Raw genomic sequence first — 23,482 nt, 5'->3', positions numbered from 1 at the left:
TTTTTGTGCTTTTCCTTCTAGATTTTATTCATTCTTAATACTTTTAGAATAAACTTTTTTCCTGTTTGGTTTTCTTCAAGAAGAAATTCCTTAGAGTTTTTTTTAGTTCTAGTTTTTCAAACTCTTAAAATGTTTTGCTATTTTCTTCAAAGGTACCTCAAACATTTTAAAAAAACATTTTCTCAATTTTTTTAGGTTATCTTTCAGTTAGCCTAATTTAATGGTAATCTCCTTTCTCTCTCTAAATTCAGATCTTTTAATATCAACACATTACTGCATCCTTATTGTCTCAAACAAGACTCATGATTCAAACAAAAAAACATAAAAAGATCAACATGACCTTGATGTTAAATTGACTGTTATGCTACCTTTTGGTTGAGATGGTAATTTTCTCATTTTCTGATGATTACATCGTAACTGTGATTTGTTTGTAATGTCATAACTGTACTCATCACATGCCATTTCATTTTTAAAAGATTCTATTTTCATTTCACTGATTTAAATGTTTCTAACAAGTTATTTGTTTTTAGTGACAGCCACGACACCAAATTTTGCCTCAATGCATATTCAGTCTTTTGGTTGAAGTGAAATTACAACATTTTGAAAATTCCTAGTTGTGACGTTTCACATATTGTTGGCTGACAAGTTTCCTCATGTGTTTCCCTGATCATAATCAGTTGGCATTCATCAGTGTCCAGATTTTATTGTTATTATGCCTAGTTTGAAAGAATTAAACAATTATATCACTAATGTGTAGTTATCAGTCAAATATTATCCAAATGAAATAAACTTAGTGTAATATGTCAGACACCAATAGTAGTACCTGTACATAAAATTAAATAACATTTTACCCCCAGGTATTGTCAAAAAATGTAAGTAGGTTAAAAATCATGGTAAGAAAAAATATTTTCTCTTATTTGGTATCAGCCAAACAATCAAATAGTTTCATATTAATAAATTTCTACTACAACAGGAAAAAGCTATTTCTTAATAAATGGTACACTGAAAATAAAATCATAAATACTTCTTGCAGGATTAATACAAAGACTTGAAGAAGAAGCTAATATGACTTCTTACATAGCAAAACAAAAATTGCCAAGAGAAATAGAACAAAGAAAAAGAGAAGTAGATGTACTGCAAAGTGTTGTTTCTGATGTAACATTAAACAGAAACAATGTTGATGCACTACATGCTAAGGTAATATAACAGAATAAGTTCACATAACAAAAATGTGTTGAATGTTTATAATAAATTGAATGCATATCATATGCCACTTCATTTTTAAAAAATTCTGTTTTCATTAAACATTTTTTTGAATGAAAACAGGATTTTTAAAGTACACATTAAAAATTGTACAATAAAAATATACAATTTTGTATTATATATATATATATAATATATATATATATATAAGGGCAATAGGGAAGTACTGCAGTATGAAGGAACAGATCATCACAGGTGGGGATATAAGTTAGTATGTGTTTAGACAGTTTCCCAACCTGTCACACTAGTCATTGTTTCAGTGTCATTTGCTTTTTAGCTATATTAGTGAAAAGAGGTAATGATGTTTTCGTGGTTGAAAACTGAATACTGGGCAATTTTGGATGCGGGTTAAGTGTTGATCAGTGATTAGAAAAAATTACTTCTGTGGTCGGAGAGGATTGTCTTCATTGTACAACAATATTTAGGTGGTAGTGAGAGTTTGAAAGAGAATTTTGGCTTTGATGACACTACAAGGTTGGGTCAATGGTCTTTGTCTGTTACAGAGGGAAACAGACAAAAAAATATGAAAAATGCTTATGACAGGCTTGTGACCTACCAACAAATAGAGGTATCCATAGAAATTAATGCACAAGCAGTTCATGCTATATCACCTTCAAGTTGAAAAAAGCTTTTTGTTGTACCCTTTGAGTGCCGCATATTTTGACCGATGATCAGATGGCACATGATACAGTATCACATGGAAAATACTGATAAAGACTGAAAACGGGAAATCTCCCTATGTGAACTGCCTAAAGAAATGTGAAATCTCCCTAAAGTGAATAAGAGAATGGGAGTGATTTTTTTTATGTGGAGTTTTAGAGCGAGTTATGTTGTAAGCTCAGAAGATAGTGACAGGGAAGTGGTGGGATACAGAGTAATAACTGTCTAAAGTTATTAAAGCTATCAAGAAGCTGGATTCAAGGATGGACACCTTTACCACAATAATACTCCAAAAGTTGCTCAGCGTATTTGACCAGCAGTGGAATAAAACTGTTAGAGCATTCTCCCCTCAGTCCTGACCTCACTCCATGTGACTTTGCGCTGTACCCCCAGGTGAAGAACAGACTTAAAGGGATGTATTTTATGAGCCATGATGACCTCTTAAGGGCTTGGGTTGATGAATGTACCCAGATCTCTGACAAAACATATTAGAATTTCTTTGATGACTGATTTTGAAGGATGGAGAAGTGTATAATGTGTGAAGGAAATTATTTTGAAAAATTATAAAAAATAAAATCATATTGCAAAATCTTTTTAGTGCCCTTTGGGTATTAAACCTTGGCTTTAATGAAAACTTGTATACCTCAAAAAATAAGCTAAATCATTAAATTTCCTGGGCTGTATAAATTGAATAGTCCCATTTTTTTTGTTGTGTTGGTACAGTTGTCCCTAACATATGTTTACAGTGGTAGCCATATTGAATAGTTAATTGTTAGCTGTTGAAAAGGTTACATGTGTTTTGGTATGGCCGATGATTTTTAATTAGTGAAAAAAATTAATCAAAGAATTTTCTTTAAGAATGAAATGAAGTGCAGCACTGCATTGGAAATGTTGAATGTTGTTTTTGGCGATTCATCTATGAATGAAACAAGCATTTACAAGTGATACAAATGTTTCCAAGAGGGCTATGAAGATGAAGAAGAAGAGCACCCTGGATATCTCAGCACATCAACAACTAATATTACTGAAAAAATAAAGAAAATGATTATGGACAATGGCTGAATGACTATGAGATTTAATAAGGATTTAACCTGGAAGTTCTGTTTGCATGAAGCAGTCAAAAGAAAATGCCCAGATTTGTGGTGAACAATTCATGCCAATTGCACCATGATAATTCACCTGCTCGCACTTCACTGCTTGTTCATGAATTTTTGGTCAAAAAGAACACTGTTATGATGCCTCAGCCTGTGTATTCACTAAACCTGGACCCCTGTGACTTCTTTCTACTCCCCAAGCTGAAAAGAACCATGAAAGATGATGCTTTACCAACATTGAAGAGATAAAAATAGAATCGCTGAAGGAGCTAAACACCATAGAGGAAGTTGCATTGCAGAGGTGCTTCAAAGATTGGAAAAAGCACTGACCCAGATGTATTGTATCTAAAAAGGAATATTTTGAAAGTGAAAAAATCAGTATTGATGAATAAAGATATTTTGAGGAACTAAAATTCCGCATATTTTTTTATCAAACCTTGTACATTTAATAATAAATGAAATTTAAAGCATCAAAACACATTAAATGGATAAGTTAAACTTATACTAATTCCAATTAACTTTTTCAATTAACATTATTGATTAAATCCGGGTCAGGCATGGAATTTTTTCATATGCTACATAATTCCATTTTCCTTATCCCACACACAAGCTTCAAGCTTATGTGGTGATATATCAAGCAAAAAAAAAAATTTCTACATTAATATGGAATAACTTATCTATTTACTGGGTTTTCGTGCTTAAATTTGATTTTAATATTAAATTTTATTAGCACAGTGGTCAATATGTTAATGAATTAGTTTAATTTTCAAAAAAGAAAAAAAATTTTTTTTTTTTTTATGTATATCACGAGGTCTATAAATTAAGTAATGAGACTAGTTTTTTTGCATCCAAAATGGCAACACTGTAAAGTTGCTAGTAAACATGTATGATGGTATATGAACAGCTGATTTATATTAGGTATTAATATTTTTAGTTATTGTTGCCATGTGAGACTTAAACAAACTTTTTGTGAAATGAGTTTTTGTTGTGTGTTACAAAAATGAGTGATACTAATTATGAGAAACATTGTCCATTCAAGTTTTATGTTAAACTCTGTGAGAATGCTACTGAAAGGGCATATGGGGATGACAGTCTGTCACGAGCCCAAGTTTTTAGGTGGTTTAAAGTATTTTGAGATGGTCAGGAATCAAAAAGTGATGACAATGTTGAGTGAATCAGAGACTTGATACGGTACAACTGGCGATTAACTGTCTGAATGAATGCAGAACAATTGAATTTGAACTATCCACAGAAAAAGTTTTTAGTTAAACAGAAAAACAACAGAGTAGAAGGGTGCCCACGATCTTCTAAGGCGAATTGAAACTGATCCTGATTTTCTAAAAAAATGTTATTACTGGTGATGAATCTTTGATATTTCAGTACAACCCAGAAACAAAATGCCACAGCAAGGAGTGGTACACTTCAAACTCACCACATCCCAAAAAAGTAAAAATGAGCAAATCAAAAATCAAAACCATGCTAATTTGTTTCTTTGATAGTAATGGTATTGTCCATAAGGAGTTTTTGCCTACAGGACAGACTATAAATCAATATGTTAACCAAGAAATTCTTGAAAGACTGTGGAAAAGCGTGTTACCCATGTGAGAACAGTCATCAAAAACAACTGAATGCTGCATCATGACAATGCACCTTGTCACACTGCACTCTCAATGAGTTTTTGGCAAAGAAAAACATTCCTGTATTCCTCACCTTATTCACCTGACTTGAGTCCCTGCGACTTTTTCCTGTTCCCGACTTTAAAAAAACACTTCAAAGGATACCAACACTGCTATGAAGAGTAGGAAAATCATTTGAAGCGTTGTGTGGCTTCCCAAGGGAACTATTTCGAAGGTGATAGAGTACATGTATAATTGGATTGTAAATAAAAATTATTTCTGAACCAGTCTCATTACTTCATTTACAGACCTCGTATAAATGAATATCTTAAACCACTGATTAAAATTTAAAGTTATAAGCAATATTTATCATTTAAACAGTAGTTTAATATATCATTCGTTAGTAAAAATAAGAAATGTTTGTCAATGTTTAATTAACAATTTTTAAAAAACAGAAAATAAAATATGGTAAAATGTCTTAGTAGAACTATCAAACATCTCCACTGTAATTGATTGGTTCCATAGTTGCTAAAACCACTTTAAAGCGGTTTCCTTTAAAATATGCTGTTCTCAACAATATAACCACAAATATAAATTTGCCAGTAGCATATGAAACCTATGAATTCAACACAAATAATATGAACGTCAGATTTAATTAGAAAAACATAGTTATTTAACATAACTACTGTTATGTTAGTTACAATTTAATAGTGAATTACAATTTTTTCCTATTAATGTTTTATTCATCAGTAAATAGATGATTTTAAGTTATATGGTAGTCACCAAAGACACTGTTAAAAATTAAACATCAAATTAACATATATAAAATAATCAGCATCGTTATATATTAACATCATAAAAACTATTCAATAAAAATGAAATGTTACTGAAACTCTTTAAAACAGACACTAACTACAATGGTGCCTGTAACATCATCAACCCAAGATCAGTTGCTATTGACTGCATTATAGCTAATTTAACCACATTTTGTTATGCTGATCAATGAATTTTGCATAATTTTAGAAAATTTAATTTTTAATAGTGCCAATCTCTGCCCACCCGTCAAAGACTAATTTGTGTTTGTTACAAATTAATAATGTTCAAGATTATAGTAAATATAATTTAAATGATAATTGAACTAAGACTTTTTATTTACGTGAATGAACTAGTGAACAATAAATTATTTAAAATAATATAAACCCAACCGAGGTGATAGACCAAGGTGGTGTATTTATTCGACGTATTTTTGGTCATCTGGCGTAGCGCTTCATGATCATCAAAATTGAAACTCATTAAATGCTTTACCTTAACAACTAACAAGCAGTATTAAGAAAACTATGTCAAAATAAAGCGTAATACATTAATTTGTATAAGTAATAAACAGTATTCTAAGAATAAACATATGCAGTATCTGAAAAGGGAAGACTTTTCTACAACCCCTAAAAAACAACGATTTGACTTTACAAAAAACCTACAAATGCCAACAAAAATCTTCAAGTGTTGCTGATGTAATGAAGATTCTAGAAAGATTTTAAATAAACTTGTCAATACAGAAAACAACACAAAACCGTGAAGAAGCAATAATGTTCCAGTCCGACCTATTAATAACTGCAGAAGTATATTTAAATTCAATTTTTTGGTCCTCCAGGTTGGATATCATCAGAAAATTGGAAAAATTATCATTTGGTCTTCCAGAACCATGGATATAATTTAAAATTTTTCAAGAGTTTGGTTGACTATGATTTAATGAGACTCAAAATTGCCTGTTTATTGTGGAACAAAACTGTAATGAAAAATGAGATGGAAAATTGTAATTTCCTATGAAATTTTATTTAACATGATGGTTTTTTAAGAGTGCCCAGCTTTTTAATTTTCTTGAAAACAGGAAAAAAAGGGAAATGAGTTGATAAAAATAGTTTAAAACCTAAAATAAGTAAACTTTAAAACTCATTTTTTGTTATAAAACATTGATAAAAGTGTTTCTTTGGAAATGCTGTAATAATTTTGAATAACGTCTTAAAAAATTTTTCACTGATCATTACTCTATTACAAGTATTTATTTACTAAGATTCAATTAATTTTTTGGCTTAAAAAAATTAATCCTTTAATAGAAATAATCATAATTTTTAGATACAAGCAGTAAGTAGTGAAGTTAATCAGTTAGTTGAACAGCATTTGCAAACTTCAAACCCAGTTGATGACAAACTAGCACCATTTCGTCAACAAGCAGCTATTATAGCACGTAAAAAGGATTCGATTGCAGAAGAATTTGCAGAATTAAAAGGAAAGTTAAATAAGCTTCAAGAAGAAATACAGGTAACAAACATACAATATATTTATACAAATTAGGATAAGTTGGTATTTGATCATGACAACTATCAGTTTGATGCAATGATGATAGTTCATTACAGGATAAAATATTTTATAACTGAGATATATGCATGGATTTTAAAAGCTTTTTATCTAAATTGGTAAGTTTACTATTAAGCCACTAACTAACTTTAAGAAATTTTACTATTTTGGGGAGAGAGAGAGAGAATTAGGTAGACCAGTTAAAAATCAAGTAAACAAATCATGTTTAAAATGGCTTATGTTTTAAAAAACCATTACAGATGAATAATCTTTTGGGGAAAAAATTTGATAATTTGGTTTAGCTTTGCCCTATCTCAATTTCTTAGTATGAACTAGTGAAAATTTAATAAATTGACAATTCATTTTTTCCTTTAAAAAAAATGAATGGGGTGTAATTGACCTCTGGAATGTTTGACTTTGATTTAGGTGTAATTTATGTGATATATATGGAAACTGGAAATATAAGTAATATTTTGTATATAATATAGGAAATATTGTAATATTATTTTGGACATATAATATACGTATATTTAAATGATTATAAGTACATGTGATTGGAATTTAAAAAAAATCTGAAATATCTTTTAATCTGGTTTCTTTCTGATATTTGAAATAATTTTGGGAATTAGTATTTTTAAGAAAGATTTCCTTGAAAGCAATCAATTAACTCAGAAGTATACATTAGCGTTTTATTTATTCATTTTACTCTATGTGGATCTTTGCAATTTTTTCAGTTTTAAGTTTAGATCTTTAATGCGGTGCATATTAATTTTTTAACTTTACTATTCACTTCAAGAGGGAATTTATTTGTGTCATTTTTATAGTAATACTTTCACCTAAGATTCACTGCTGACCACAAGGCAACTTAAGAAATAGCCATCTGTTTTAGATTCCATCAGATTTTTTCACTTTAACCATTTATTACAGATTTTTTTCTTTGACCATTCCACTTACCCTGAATTAATTTATTAGAGTATTTTTAAACATGAATAATTTTATAGCGAAGATTAACGATCTGTTTTCTTATTTTGCTAGTACTGTTCAGTGAACCTTTTTTTTTACAATATTTTATCATAACATTTTAGATGATTTCTGTTACTGTACTTAATCTTTGCTTACTTGCAAAAAAAGACATTATAAAAAAAAATTTATATAATATAAAAATATAAGATATCTTATACTTTTACATTACATACTTCAGAGATGTCATAATTATTAACTTTGATTAAATAAATAATAACTAGCTTAATTAATAAATTTTCAATAGTGAATTAAGGGTTGAAAAAAGAAAATCAACAATTCCTTAAAAAAAATCCAAGACAGCCAATTAATTTGAAACGTGAAATTTTGAAACCAACAGAATCAGTTATGAATGTGTAAAAGATAGCTCTACAAATGTAACATGTCACCTACAATACTATAAGAAATGTTAAGTACTGGGTGATTCAAAAAGGGCTTCACAACTTTAAAAGGATAAATAAAAATTTATTTAGATAAGTTATAGGTTTGACTGAGGTCCATTTCATAGTAAAATACATCAAGTTTTGACTCATGTAGTTTATTTGGCCACCAGCGCTGTTAAAAATGGATACATTTACTGGTGTGGAACATGCTCGCTGTGTGTTTTGGTTTCACGATTTGCAGTTCGATGTAATTTTCATAGAGAGTATGGTAGGGAGCCTTCTAGTAGGCATACAATTATAAATAATAGACAAAAACCTTCATTGAGACAGGTTTTTCTGTTAAACAGACAAAATCACCAGTACACCCACACATTCCTGAAGCTGCTCTGGAACAACTTAGAGAAAGCATTGCACATAGTCTGAAGAAATCAACTTGACATGTATCACATCAGGCTAGTAATCTACAAATTACTATTTATAAACAATTGTACTTACATACAAATTAAGCCATAATTAACAACATATTGCAGATGATGTCAGTTGCTCAGCTGCAGTTTTATGTGGAAATGATAAATTGGAAATAAAATTGCAGACAATGTATTTTACACAATGTAGTTTTTAGTGACGAGTCAATGTTTCACATCAGTGGCAAGATGAACACTCATAACTCCTGTATATGGGACAGCGAAAACCCTCATAAAACTTTGCAGCACATTGTTATGGCCCTAAGGTCAATTGGTTTTTGTACCCTAAGCAAACAAACACTGTTACGGCCCATTATTCTTCCAGGAGGCAACCGTAAATGGTATCGTTTTATCTGGACATGCTTCAAAATTTTCTCATTCCTCCGTTAAATGATGATGATGACCATGATGAATGCCATTACTATCAACAAGTTGTGGCATCACTGCACTACCTCCTAGAAATCTAAGATTTTCTTGATACTAGATTCCCAGGTCGGCGGATTGATTGTGAAGGTCTAGTTGCACGGCCATCTCACTCACCAGATTTGACTCCACTAGATTTTTTCTTGTGGGGGTTTTATTAAAGATCAGGTTTGTGTACCATCTTTATCTACTGATTTTAGATTTCGAATTAGGGCATAGGTACACCTGGATTTGTTGGCTACAATTTGGAATGTCTATATTCAGGTAGAATGTATGTTGCATTACAAATGGAAGCCATATTATATCAAAGTGAATATTGGGTGACAAACTTTGTATGAAATGAGACGATGAACTGAATCAGTAAGTTATCTCAATAAATTTTTATATGCTTTTAAATTTTTTAAGTTCTATTTGACTTACCCGGTACTTGAAAGATGTGTGAAATGCTACACTTTGCTTGTTGATGTATGAAATTAATTTTATTTCTAAAATGTCCTAAAAAAAACTACAGGAAACAAATATAAAATTCCCCTTTTCCGAGCTTTTAAACTAAACATAATATTATGCAATCTGAAAAAAAATTTAAAAAACTGTCATTAGCTTTTACGCAGCTAGTCTTTTCTGAATGTCCTTATCCAACTGGATGTCAGTTGGACAATTTCTAAGGAATAATCCTGTTAAATTAAAGGGTTGTTCTTGAAAAAAAAATGTTTAAAACATTTTCAAAAGGTTAATGAGAAAATGTTTATAATAAGGAAAAACGTATGTTTGTTATTGTTTTTTCTTGACAAATAAAGTAGCTATTTTTAATAATACATGTAATAATGTGTTATAGGAGAAGCAAGAAGCTGTTCGTGAGGCAGGTGGTGGAGGTGGAATATTAAGAGGAGAAGATTTTAAACGTTATGTTAGTAAATTGAGAGCTCGTAGCACAGTATATAAAAAGCACAGAGCAGAATTAGCCCAGTTAAAAGCTGAGGGTGGCGTGCTAGCAAGAACACTGGATATATTGAAAGCAAAACAAAATGAACTCAGTGAATCAGGGGTAACAACACAGTTAAATTAATTTTTATTTAATTTATTTCAACATGTTTTAGTGATCTGTTAGACCCTATACATATGCTAATTAGTAATAAAAGATCCAGTTCTGTGATGCTGCGGAACCCAGATTCAAATTCTAAGTAAATGAATATTCATAGAAAAATTAGATGGAAATGGCTAATAATAACCTCTTTCTAGGTGAGATATAAACACAAAGCTACCATTCCAGCTTGTGGCAGTGAATCAATAAAATCAACTTACATCAGTAAAGGAAAAACAAAATGTTTTGATAAAAACGATTAAAAATATGACTAAACAACTAAGTTCACTTTAATTAACTTTATACATATATTTGTAGTAATTGCATTACTTAGTAATGGAAAAAAAGAATGAAATGCAATTCATTGAAAGAATTTAATTTTTAGGGCCTTTTTATTAAGCATTTTTCATTCATTCAATAACCATTGTTATAATTAAAACATTTTAAAATTGATATAGGCTTTATTATATGTAATATTTTTTATATTATTTTCTTCAATGTAGCTTTTAATGACTGAATCTTATTGTTTTAGTGTGTGTCACTACACTCTGGTGCTACAGTACAATTATTCCATATTGTATCTAAATATCTAAAAATCTACACTAACAAAGCTTGAATATACTGTACATATTACTTTTCAATTATAAAATTAATATAACACAATTGTAAAGAAAAAGGCCATACAATTTTGAGTCACATCTTTTATCACTTAAACAATCCATTTTTCTTTTCAGTTAGCATCAATTCACATGTGCCAGATCTGAAATTTTTTACCAGTTATATCTTCTTATAATATATCGATCTTGAGACTTCTAATGTAAAACTTGCATCCTGGTTGTTTATCCTTGAAAAAATTGTCTTAGGCCAAGGTATGCAATTAATTTATGTTGTGTTTTAACACTTTCTTCTTAGTAAATTTGTAGTCTAATTAAAGCAAATCAAATTGCAACTACTTCTGATACAAAAACATGGGTTAAGAGATGATATCCTTATTTTCTACCACAAAACAAAATGCCTCAGTTTTTCTACTATCTTAGATATTCTTGGTGGACTTAAGACTATAAGTAGTGGACTTAAGACTATAAGACTATAAGTTGGAACATCATTGGTTTTTATAACAATAAAATTATCATTCAATTTAAAAAGTTAATTGTAGAATAACAATATATTGATATATTTTTTATCTACACAGGATAATTTACAAGGACTGCAAAATCAGCCTCAAGATGTTAAAGGGCATTCAAGAGAGGAGTTGGCAACATTGGTATCTCAACTGCTTGCTCAAATATCATCTCGCAAAGCACAGTTAGCACCACTTATTAATGGTAATATGGCTAAATTTTCATTTAAAAAATTGTGGAACTCACTTACTGAAAAAAAATAAATTAACCTGTTTAATGGGATAGTGAAATGAAAATATGTGCAATAAAGTGTACTTATACTAAGATTTTTTGAAAATAATGTATTACTTAAAAACTAAGATAAAACTGAATATCTTTAATGTTTTATTAAAAAAACAATCATATCATTTCTAAATCTTTCTGAAGTGCATAACTTAATATATGTATTATGTTTTAATTTATTTCCAAAAAAATAGTTCTTTTGTTACTAAATTTTAAAGATTTGAAATTCTATGAAGTGAAGTTTGAAATCCTAAATTCTATGAAGTGTTTACCACTCAGTACAAATTATTCTATATCTAATTATGAAATAAATGTTTTTATTTTGAAAGTTTTTCTGAAATATGTTGTTTGGTTTTATGGCTTACTACTGTAAAAGGAAACAAAATTGAAATAATATGATGGTTATTTTTTCAAGTCCGATCGGTCACGAAATTAAAACCACAGTGAAAATAACAATTTTTTTGTTTGTAACAAGTATTAAGAGATAGTTACACTATTTCTCTACATAGTCTCCACTCCGATTTAGACATTTGTGGTAGCGTGGTACCAACTTTCCAATACCCTCGTCATAGAACGGAGCTGCCTGTGTTTTCAGCCATGTTCTACGCTGGTCTGCAGCTCGATGTCTGTGCCAAAATGTTGTCCTCCTAGCCAGCGTTTCATGAGAGCAAAGAGGTGAAAATTGGATGGAGCCAAGTCCGGGTTGTATGGTGGGTGATCAAACACTTCCCAACTAAAACGCTGCAGGAGCTTCTTTGTTACTGCTGCAGTGTGCGGCCGAGCATTGTCATAGAGAAAGACAATGACTGATGACAACATTCCTCTCCGCTTATTCTGAATTGCCCTTCGTAGATGTTGAAGAGTCACGTAGTATGAGGCTGCAGTGATGGTCGTGCCACGTTCCATGAATTCCACCAAGAGAACTCCATTCCGGTCCCAGAACACAGTAGCCATTCACTTTCTATTGGAGAAGGTTCGCTTGAACGTCTTTGGTTTACTGGGAGAATGAAAATGCATCCACTGTTTGGATTGTTCTTTTTTCTTTTGTTTCGTCAGTTTCGAAATGGACCCATATCTCGTTCCCTGTGACAATTTTGTCCAAAAAATCTTCTCCTTCATTATGGTAGCGCTGGAGAAACGTTAGGGAGACGCTCATTCTCATTGTTTTCTGATGGTCGGACAGCATCTTGGGAACCCATCTCGCACAAGGTTTGCGGTACTGAAGTCTTTCTCTCACAATGGTGTAGAGCTTACCTTGAAATTTCAGGAACGAAACACTCAATACAGAAATTGTGAACCGACGATTTTCTCGAATTGCCTCAACCACTCGCTCAACGAGATCATCGGTTGACACTCGCTTCCTTCCCTGACCGCCTGCATCATGAACATCTGTACGTCCTGCTTTAAAGTTCCTGCACCATTGTCGCACTTTGCTGTCACTCATTGAAGTTTCACCGTACACATTACGTATTCGTCGATGAATTTCAGCTGCATTACACCCCTCAGCCTGAAGAAATAGAATTACCGCACGCACTTCACACTTGGCGGGGGATGCTATTGTTGTAGACATGTTTACGTGCTAGCTGCGTGTTCAGAACTAAACGAAGTGACGCGGCGTGATTGAAGGCCATACTAGAGACGTTGAGCAATACATATGCGCAAAGGTTCATCCGATTTTTTATTTCGCGACCGATCAGACCTTAAAAAAAATAACCCTCGTACATTTATTGAATTTTTATTAATTCAAAAAAGATAACTAAACGACACAAGAAAATGGGCATTCTGTAAGATACGAATCCATAAAACAAAAGTTCCAAACTAAATTTTTCATCAATGAATAATACCGAAGATTTTATAAAAATTCCGTATCGATCAACATATAAAAATATGGAAACTAGAAAACAACAGAATGAACTATTTTTATGTTTATGATTTTTATGTTCCAGATCTTCGGCCACTGAGAGAGAAAGTTCAAGAAATGACTGCCACCTATGATGAACAAAAACGAATATATGATCGTACTGCTGCAGCTCTAGATAGTGGTTCTGCAAAATTAGAACAGGTATGACAGCAACAAAAGATAATATACACTTATAGTAATACACAATTCTATATATATTAATACAGTAAGTGAAAATACGTAAATTTGTTAAATTCTTTCAACATAAAACAATACAAATTATGAACTCAATACAGTACTGAAAATTCAAATAAACCAATTTAATTTAAAATGCATTCAATTAAATTTGCCTGTGCCAGAATTCAAAATGATTACCAGTTTTTTTTTTAATGACTGGTATATTTACTATCACACAATTCAAGCTCTGAAATAACTCAATGTGATACAACTGTGAGCTTTTGCTGGATCCCCAGATATTAAGTATCATAAATTTTAAGTCATTAAATTTCTTTTGATTTTCTGTTACGGATTCTCTTGCCAATATGACATCTATCATCTGCAGGTATTTATTATCAATCCAATCAAATGAAAACAGAAAAAATCACAATAAGAGGAATTTAAGCTATTTGTGCAGGCCATTACACTCGTTTCAGAAAATAAAACTAAGAACATTTGGTACCCAATTCGAAATGTATTCTATAGTTTTTTAAGGACATAGAGAGTTTTGAACAGCTTTGGAAACTGTGATTTCAATTGGATAACAATATCAGATGAAAGGTTCTCGATTTTAATTTATCAGAAAACTTGTAAAAATAAATGAAAATTTTAGATTTAATAAATTTCAGGTAATACCACTCCATAGGGTATTTGGTTTACTAACATTTCTTCCATCGTTACCCCATTTGATCGCTTTAAAGTATAAGATCGAATGTCCATGCCATGAAGGGCTACTGTGCCTCAAAACAGTTAGCGACCAATATACTATTTAGCTCCCAGAGCTAACCTAATAGCGTGAAAGGTATAAGCTTGGTAAATACACCATTATATTTTGTGTCCAATGGTTCATTTGTCATATATTAAATTGGTTAGGCACACCCCGTCTATATTATAATATATGACTAGCGTAAATATAAAATTTAACTTGTCATCGTAAAATCTAAATACAGCAATTTGCTGCCACGCCTAGGTCGCTGAATGCCAGTCCACCATTTATATTGCTTGGAGCTAGCTATTGACCGATAGCCGACTATTCCTTGAAGGTAGCCTCATATAGCTGCCTTCCTTTAATAAGCTACTGATGCTGATTGAACAACACAACCGCATCAAGGAACTTACACACGGGTCTGAAAATGCGGCTCACGCCACATTGACTTGCAGTTTGAGTGGCCAATTTTCCCCTTAACCTCTAAGTTTCAGGGTGGCCCGAGTTCTGGCCCCACCCCAAGAGCGGGGCAATCGAACTGGAAACTGGGTCCGCAGACACACAGCTCAGTTGCCAGGCAGAACCTGAACAGATATTGTCACAAATTAACATGGTTGCTGAGCACCTAGGCCCCTATTGCCGTTAAAAATGAACTTGAGGCGTACCATCCCCCAGATCTTGTATAAATTTATACAAGGATCGTCCCTTAAACCGTGGTGTTCCATTTGTGCTGCCATGGGTGAGGCTCTGAAGCCTCTTTTGCAGGTGGGAGGTGGGCAACTGTTCAAAATTAATATCCAGTGCATTGTGATCACCATTCTGCTTCGGTGGTGGCCTGGCTCAAAACTACATCCCAAAAACCTCAGCCTCCTGACCTCTTCGCAATCTCCACATGGCTGCCTGAACTTTCACCAGTAAATCGATTGGGAGAGCCTTTCCCAATACGGTAGTAGCCTTGTAGGATCATATTTCATTACTTTTCTTTACCTATCATACAGAACCATATTAGCAAATATAGATAAACTTCAACCTAACATTCTGTGAAAGCACACAGCAGTATCAAACAGTACAAGAGACACAAATCACAAATGACCGTAGCTGAGCAGTAGAAATTATATGACAAATGGTACAAGTTTTTCTACCAATGTCTTTTTCTTTTCTCCTGGTGGTGCTTTAAGGTGGATAGTTTTGTGGATCAGTACCTAAATCAATTCAAAAATTAGGTTGGCACTTCCAGAATGGATTTGGAAACTATGACAATCATAATTTCAAGCCTTCACATCACAGCAAATTACCGCAGTTGCAGTTTTGATCAATTTCATTTATTCATCCACTTTGCCCACTTTCCAATTTTGGTAGCAAGTCTGACAAACTGTATCAGTGAAGTAAATGACACTATTTTTCCCAAGTAATTCTGAAGTATAAATGCTACTCCCATGATGCTGGACCAGTTTTCTCTTCAATTGGATGTCAGAATAAGGCTCAATGTAAGAATTTAATCGCAAAATAACTGATTCAACTTTTTTAGACAATTCTGTCATTCATTATTATCTTCCAAATACTGGTATAATTTCTCAAAGGTAACCAGTCTTTCCTCATCAGCAGTTGATCCCCCTCTTGGTATTGTAAAACTTTTCACCTGGAATAACAATACCAGCAGTATGATCCATCCATATTAATGAGATTGTCAGAAGCACTCTTTCTCCCCAATGGCACTGTCTCTTTCTTGTAAAATCACTAACATTTTCAACGAGTACTTTCTTCATCATTCTTAGTATCGAAGATTTCGTGATTTAGATGTCTCTCTACACTTGTGACCACAAAGAAAACATAAAGTTTTGAATTTAAATAAAGAATGAGGTTGTCTTGTAGAAAACTAATTTTGAGGTATTGAGGGTGGTTTAGGATTCTGTGTGAAGTTCTTAAGACATTCACTATGCACTTGGATTTCACTATATTTCTTAATTTGGTAAATCCCTTTTTTATTTTTAGTCAATTCAATTAGTTCACCATCTTTGTCTACGCACAACTATGACACACATTCCATTATGCATATTCATCACTAAACAGGTATCTTCCTGCTTATATAAAATAAACATATATATAAAAAAGGTACAACATGAAACAATACAAAAATGTAGTAATAATCAATAACATAGGTGGCTGATCCCTTGAGCCCTCCACCAGCTACTCAATTTCCCCTATCCTATCTCTTGCCAGTGGAGATTCAATGAAATTTATTTCAACCATATTTCCACAACCATTAACTTTAACAAAAAAATATGTAGGAACCATTTTTGTTCAGAATTTGGTATAGCTTAATTTTGGTATAGCGATGTTGTTAAGATATTTGGAAAAACTAAAGAAAAAAATTGCATTTTATCAGATCTCCACTACGGAGTGGAGATCTGATAAAATATCTCCGTAAATCAATCGCACGATTCAGTGGATCTTTTCACTTCTTATGGGGAAGGTAACAAACAATTTTTGACAGTTCAATTTTTTTTTGTTGATGTTTATGCTAATTTTTCTTCTAATAGTAATTTATTAATAAGTTAGCTCTGGAAAAGATATTTTATACATCAGATTTCCAAATGTAACTTAGTATTTTTAGAAATAGAAATAAGATAAGACCTTGAAAATTAACTAAAATGAAATAATTAAATTTTTTATGTTTGTTTTTATGGTAATAATAACAAATAAAAGGAAGTCAGAGGACTGCGAGAAGAACAGGAAAGTGCTGAATCACAACGTACTTTACTATCAGCAAAAAGTATTATTCTACAAGTTAGAATGCAACGGGTATCTGAAGAAATGCGGTTGTACATTGAAAAGGGAACAACACAGTCTCTGAGGTACTAATAGTAGACAAAAGATCACACATTTTTGAGAATTATTTTTCCTCTGTTAATTTGTAATCCAGAATTGCTGGTTTGTATTGTTAAAAATAGATCTGATTTATTATTAGTATATTATTAAAATTAAAAATAAATATTGTAATTTTGGTGGTATATAATTTATCTCATAAGTACTAAAAAGGATGTGTGAACCAGTCTTGTCTAATCTGATACCATTTAACAAGCAAGAGATGAAAGTAAAGAACTTTTTTGGCTGACGTAATGTCAGCATTAAAACATTGTTTTAGCTAATCACAATTGTTTCTGAGAGATTGATCTGACCTAGTTTCTGTATGCATCATAGGGTAAGATAAGAAACATAATTTATTAAATTGTTTCATTTTAAATATGAGGCATTTTATTGGTATTTTTAAATTGGTTGGCACACTAGAATGACAAGTAGTTTAAGAGTACATGGAAAATATACACGATTAAAACTTACCCGATACAAACTTCTAGCAGGAATGTCATATTTGTTGATTTCAACCAGAGGTTCCAGTTTCAAATCCCGACCGTTTTAATTTGCAAAAAGTTTCTATAAATTTTTAGATACTTATTATCACAAAGGACGGAACAGTTTTTAATAATTTATGTTATTTATCTTCTATTTTACTAAATTAGTTTTTTCGTTTACTTTTTTAAATTTAAGTTCTAAAACATCAATTTACAGTGTCAAAAAAACTAGAAACTACCTACCAAAATCATTATATTTTACACATATTGCCTAAATGTAAATGCAACGGCTTTTAGTCAAGGACAAGCCTTATGATGGAAACTAAAAAAAAAATGTAACTGCTGCAAAAATATATTTTATCATCCACTATTATATTTTACACATTATATATGATAGCTTATTAAAAAAAAATATCCCCATCATAAATGTAATTATGTAGAAAAGATCTGTACCATGATAAATATAGCAGCAAATACATGTAATCAAAATCTTTTAATTGAAATGGTTAAAGACATATATATATATTTCAGATTTAATGTCTACTTTTTGCATCTGATAATGACCAGCTTTATTAAATCTTATATTTTGTAAAATATATCCCTGATGAGTTTCCTTTCACTCAAGTCTGTCCAAAAAACTAATACACAACAAGTTTGAAGTATTTTATATTATTAGATCAAGAAAGAAACACAACATTCTCTTAGGTAATAATGATTGAAATATTCCAGACATTTTTAAATCATATTTATTTTATAAGTAAAAGTACAATTTGGATATCGCAGTTTGTATTCTAATCATGGAAGAAGTTGTTCCTGAAAACTTATTTGCTGCTCCCAGTATGAAAAGTCTGTTTATTATAGTCACATTTATTATAGATATTTGGGCTACCTTTACAACCAACAGTAAAGGGATGCTGATTATCTAAAAGGATAGAATATTTGTAAAGCTAAGAATGTAAGGCTGTTGAAGTGAATAAACAAGCACACATCTAGGCATTTATATATATATATATATATACACCCTGACAGGAGTGGTATCTGGAAAAACTGAAGATACAAGTACAGGCAGATGTAATTATAGTGCAACAATAACAATCATTCAAGTTACAACTTGTTCATTGTTCCCTCTGCCTCCTACTTGGACTCTCCCTACTCCCTTCATGTCAATCTTCGCTCACTGTGCAGCCTTAGCTCATAACAGGAAGATTCTTCTATTGTAGCTAGTAATAGCTACAGTAGAGCTGTAAGGCTCAAAAATAAAAATTAATTTGTATGCCAGCCTTAATATACAAGCTAATTGTAATGTGGATGAAGTATGTAAGCGCTGATTGGTCTGGAAGTGTCCAGGATGTGGTGGTGAAGCCCAATTAGATCTATTATCCTCAACACAACAGTTCAGTGTGCTTACAGTGGGATTCTGGGTACAGTTTTTCACCCTGGCTAATAAACCATTCAAACCTCAAGCAACATGGAACAGCAGCAAATTTTTAATCATCTACATGCCAAAAAAGATGCTTTGGGCAAATCAAGCAATGCTTGATGTTTCTGCCATCAATGAAGAAGAATCTAAGGAATCCAAGGTCATGTTGGAAAGATTGGAAAAAGTGCTGTCATCAACTGTATTACATCTGAAAGGAGTAATTTGATAGTGACAAAATCAATATTGATGAATAAATAAGATTTTTTGAGAAAAACTAAAAACTAAATTCCACATTTTTTAAATTAAATCTCATATACAGTCTTGTAGTCTGAAATAATGTGAAAAAAGGTTCCTTAGATTAAAAAAGAATTTATTTTGAAAAAATAAATTCACTGTAAAATAAAAGAAAGAACAAATTTACTATATACAATAGTTAGAAAAATTACACTACAAAAGGAAATATTAAGAGTAAGTGGAGGTTTATGGTTTACAAAATTGTATAGTAATATATAATGAATTCGATTAGGAAACTAGGTTCAGTACTCTAATTAACATGACTCCACCCACCACCACTAATTACACTGAAATAGATATTATTTTGATGATTGTAAATAAACTGTGTAGTATAATAAAACAAAACTCATTGTTATATAGGCATCGTTCATCTTGTAAGACTACCTTCTTAATTTTTAATTGTAATTTGTATAAAAATAAATAAAGGAAAATATTTTTCACTTGTTACAGACAGGTTTTGTTAAATAAGTCAAACTAAATTATTAATAATTATTGTTAAAAACAAAAATACTGAGTTCTGATATTTTTCTAGTTAAATGATTCTGATGTTGAAAATACATGTTTTATGCTTGCTTGGTATGTTGGAATATTCATTTCATATATGTGCACCAGCACTAAATAATCATAATATAAAATTTCCAAAACTAAATTTTTGTTTTCACTCTAGGGAGAAATTAAGTCAAAGAATAACAGAACAAGAACGAATCAGTAGACAGTTAAAAGAAGAACAGACAGTAGTTCGTGAAACTCAAGAAAAAAGTAAACATCAACGACAAATATGGACAAATTTAAAAGAGTATGTAACTTAGAATACAATTTTGACCCAAATAAACCTACCAAATATATTACAATAGATATATAAATATATTTAATAATTTTCTTTATACTATTATCAAAAGTATTGTGATAATTATTGTTCATCAATCACCCTTAATGAAGAAAATAGTGCTATGTTCATAGCTCTATGTACACCATCTACACAATAAATGGTAAACAGAAATAAACTCCAAGGCTCAGCAGTCTTGAATTTGCTTTTCTGATGTTTTCTAGTTTAAAACATGAAAGGTACACATAGAAGAGATAAGTTGATAAAATGTAGCTGTTCACGTCTTTATCTAAGTGATTACACCTGTCAAAGAAGGGAGATAGACACTTTTAGTAACATATCCTCATTAATTTTTTTATAGTGAGAATTACCTGAATTAATGTTTTTTTTTTTTGTCTTCAGTCATTTGACTGGTTTGATGCAGCTCTCCAAGATTCCCTATCTAGTGCTAGTTGTTTCATTTCAGTATACCCTCTACATCCTACATCCCTAACAATTTGTTTTACATATTCCAAACGTGGACTGCCTACACAATTTTTTCCTTCTACCTGTATTATTTCCTTCCAATATTAAAGCGACTATTCCAGGATGCCTTAGTATGTGGCCTATAAGTCTGTCTCTTCTTTTAACTATATTTTTCCAAATGCTTCTTTCTTCATCTATTTGCCGCAATACCTCTTCGTCACTTTATCCACCCATCTGATTTTTAACATTCTCCTATAGCACCACATTTCAAAAGCTTCTAATCTTTTCTTCTCAGATACTCCGATTGTCCAAGTTTCACTTCCATATAAAGCGACACTCCAAACATATACTTTTATACACTTTTTTAAATTTATGCAATAAAAATACTGATAACAGAATAACTATGTTATTTGTTAGATACATCTTAAGAGCAGATACGAAAAAAGGTCAAGTTTTGTTACAAACCATACAAAACTTTTCTCATACTCCTCAAATTGGTGTATTTCTAATCTTTAACTGAACACTAATTTCCAAAATTCACATGCCATTAACTTTTAAATTCAAAAAAATTAAATGCATCCAAAAGAAAAATGCCTAGGCCGTTGTTTTGTTGAATAGTGTGATGGATTCTCAACACAATGTTATTTTCATATTTCACAAGGACCTTTACACACAAAAGTGAGTAGCAGTCCAGCAATTTCCTTCTGATTTTTGAAAGTGAATCATTATTGTAAGGAATATATTTTTAATGCCTATAAAGTTTCCTAATTTATTAATAAATATTACTTTCTTTTCACAGGTTACTGGAATGTAAGAAGCAATGTATGGAAGAAGCTCAAAGAAATTATGGAATTTTACATTTAGAAAAAGGAGCTGAAACTTTAGTATTGCAGTAATTCAACAGAAAAGAAATCTAAAAAAGATAGAATTTTACATTAGTTAAAAAAGTAATTATATGTGCTGATATTTAGATTGTAACAATAGAAAGTCTTTACAAATAAAATATCTGTACTCTGAAGATTTCACATTTTAAAAAGTATTGTTATCACTTGTTTTAAATGGTTTGAAATCAATACGAAATAATCAGTAAGAAAATTGTTACATTATGTAGGGTAATGATTCACATAGTGTGTTGTTATATTAGCACTTTCTGAGTTCATTCTACTAGTGAAAATTATGAAAAACGTTCATAAAAACATGGGTCTGGAAATGATCTGTTAGCAAGTTATGGTTAGCGACCGATTTTGCCCCAATTCCTAAGCAATGAGTAAAATAAAACCACAGTGAAATTCTAGGAAGTTAAATTAAGAGGTAAAACTTAACGGTTTCTTGTGGAAACCATTAAAACAAACTAAATTGAGACCATGACAAATTGAATAAAACAGGTTCCAGAACCATATCTCCAGTTATTATCATAATATCCAATCAGAAAATTAATGTAAATAGCCCAAATATAAATTCAAGAAATTTGATGTCGTGTCATCAGTGCATTGCAATTTTCTGCGTTTCTATTGTGAACTGATGATGCCACTACAGTGTAATTTAAGCATATGTGTGTTTTATAATTGATGACAAAATACTGCAGAAATGCTTTTTAATTTACGACTGAGGAATACTCCAACAAATCTGGGAAAAAAATGAACTGATAAAGAATATCATTTGTTTTCCTAATCGCAAAGTTCCAAATCCTAAAACAAAACAGTTTCCCAGTCTGTGATGGTGGAGGACACTACATAATAACAAACTGTATCCTTAACATACAAACTGGTTGAATATACACACAATATATCAACTGATTGAATTTGCACAGGTTGTTTATTTACTGACAGGCTACTTTGGTTGTGAAGGAAATTGATCCCCATCCTAAGTAAACTGAGCCTGAATGTACTTTCACAGATTTAGCATCAATGTGTAGTTTGGTATAGTTTACAGTCTGACCATTCATTTTGCCAGGACGTCTAAATTCCAATATTTATTTACAATTCCTTAAGGAACACAGGACAATACTGTATTAGCATGAAAAAGGTTTTTGCATAAATGAGTATTTCCAAAGCAATGGATTGGTCATGTCAGGCCGCACTCCTGGCCATGATAGATCACTTACCTGATCTATTTTTGTATGTGGGGTTGGATTAAAAGTATTGTATTTATTGAAGTAGAACAGATTTTTTAAAAATCTGTTCTACTTCAATAAAATTTACTTTTAACTTTGAGATACAAAGTTATAACTTTGAGATACAACATGTATCTCAATTACATGTTGACTTCATTTTGAAACCCAAACCTGTATAGTTTGTGATCCACACATGGCTCGTGGCAACTAAAAATTATTTTTTTAGAAATAGAGATCTTTAGAAATAAAATCATAGTTGCTCACACATTTCTTTAATTTTAATGTATAGAAAGAAATAAGATATTATTAATTTAGTATTATATATATTTAGTATTTAGTATTTATAGGTATTAATTTGGTAATTAATGTCTCTTTAATTTGGTAATTAATGTCTCTATGCATGTTTATGTCTATGCATGAAGTAAACAAGTGA

At 31.3% G+C, this 23,482-nt stretch overlaps 1 protein-coding gene across 1 annotated transcript in view; it reads left to right on the top strand.

Moving 5' to 3' along the window:
* LOC142320198 (intraflagellar transport protein 81 homolog) overlaps window positions 1–21,891 on the top strand; it is a 35,112-nt gene extending 13,221 nt beyond the window's left edge. The window contains exons 6-13 of the mRNA XM_075357882.1: window positions 1,034–1,197; window positions 6,764–6,949; window positions 10,111–10,320; window positions 11,549–11,681; window positions 13,706–13,821; window positions 17,288–17,436; window positions 20,313–20,441; window positions 21,736–21,891. Of these exons, the coding sequence (XP_075213997.1) occupies window positions 1,034–1,197; window positions 6,764–6,949; window positions 10,111–10,320; window positions 11,549–11,681; window positions 13,706–13,821; window positions 17,288–17,436; window positions 20,313–20,441; window positions 21,736–21,832 (1,184 nt within the window). The 3' untranslated portion in view covers window positions 21,833–21,891. The remainder of the gene's footprint in view (window positions 1–1,033; window positions 1,198–6,763; window positions 6,950–10,110; window positions 10,321–11,548; window positions 11,682–13,705; window positions 13,822–17,287; window positions 17,437–20,312; window positions 20,442–21,735) is intronic.
* Window positions 21,892–23,482: the final 1,591 nt, after the last annotated feature.

The sequence above is a fragment of the Lycorma delicatula genome, chromosome 2 (genome assembly GCF_047948215.1).
Source record: "Lycorma delicatula isolate Av1 chromosome 2, ASM4794821v1, whole genome shotgun sequence".
Taxonomy (NCBI): domain Eukaryota; kingdom Metazoa; phylum Arthropoda; class Insecta; order Hemiptera; family Fulgoridae; genus Lycorma; species Lycorma delicatula.
The sequence above is the reverse complement of the archived record's forward strand: the minus strand, read 5'-3'. Positions and strand labels throughout refer to the sequence as shown.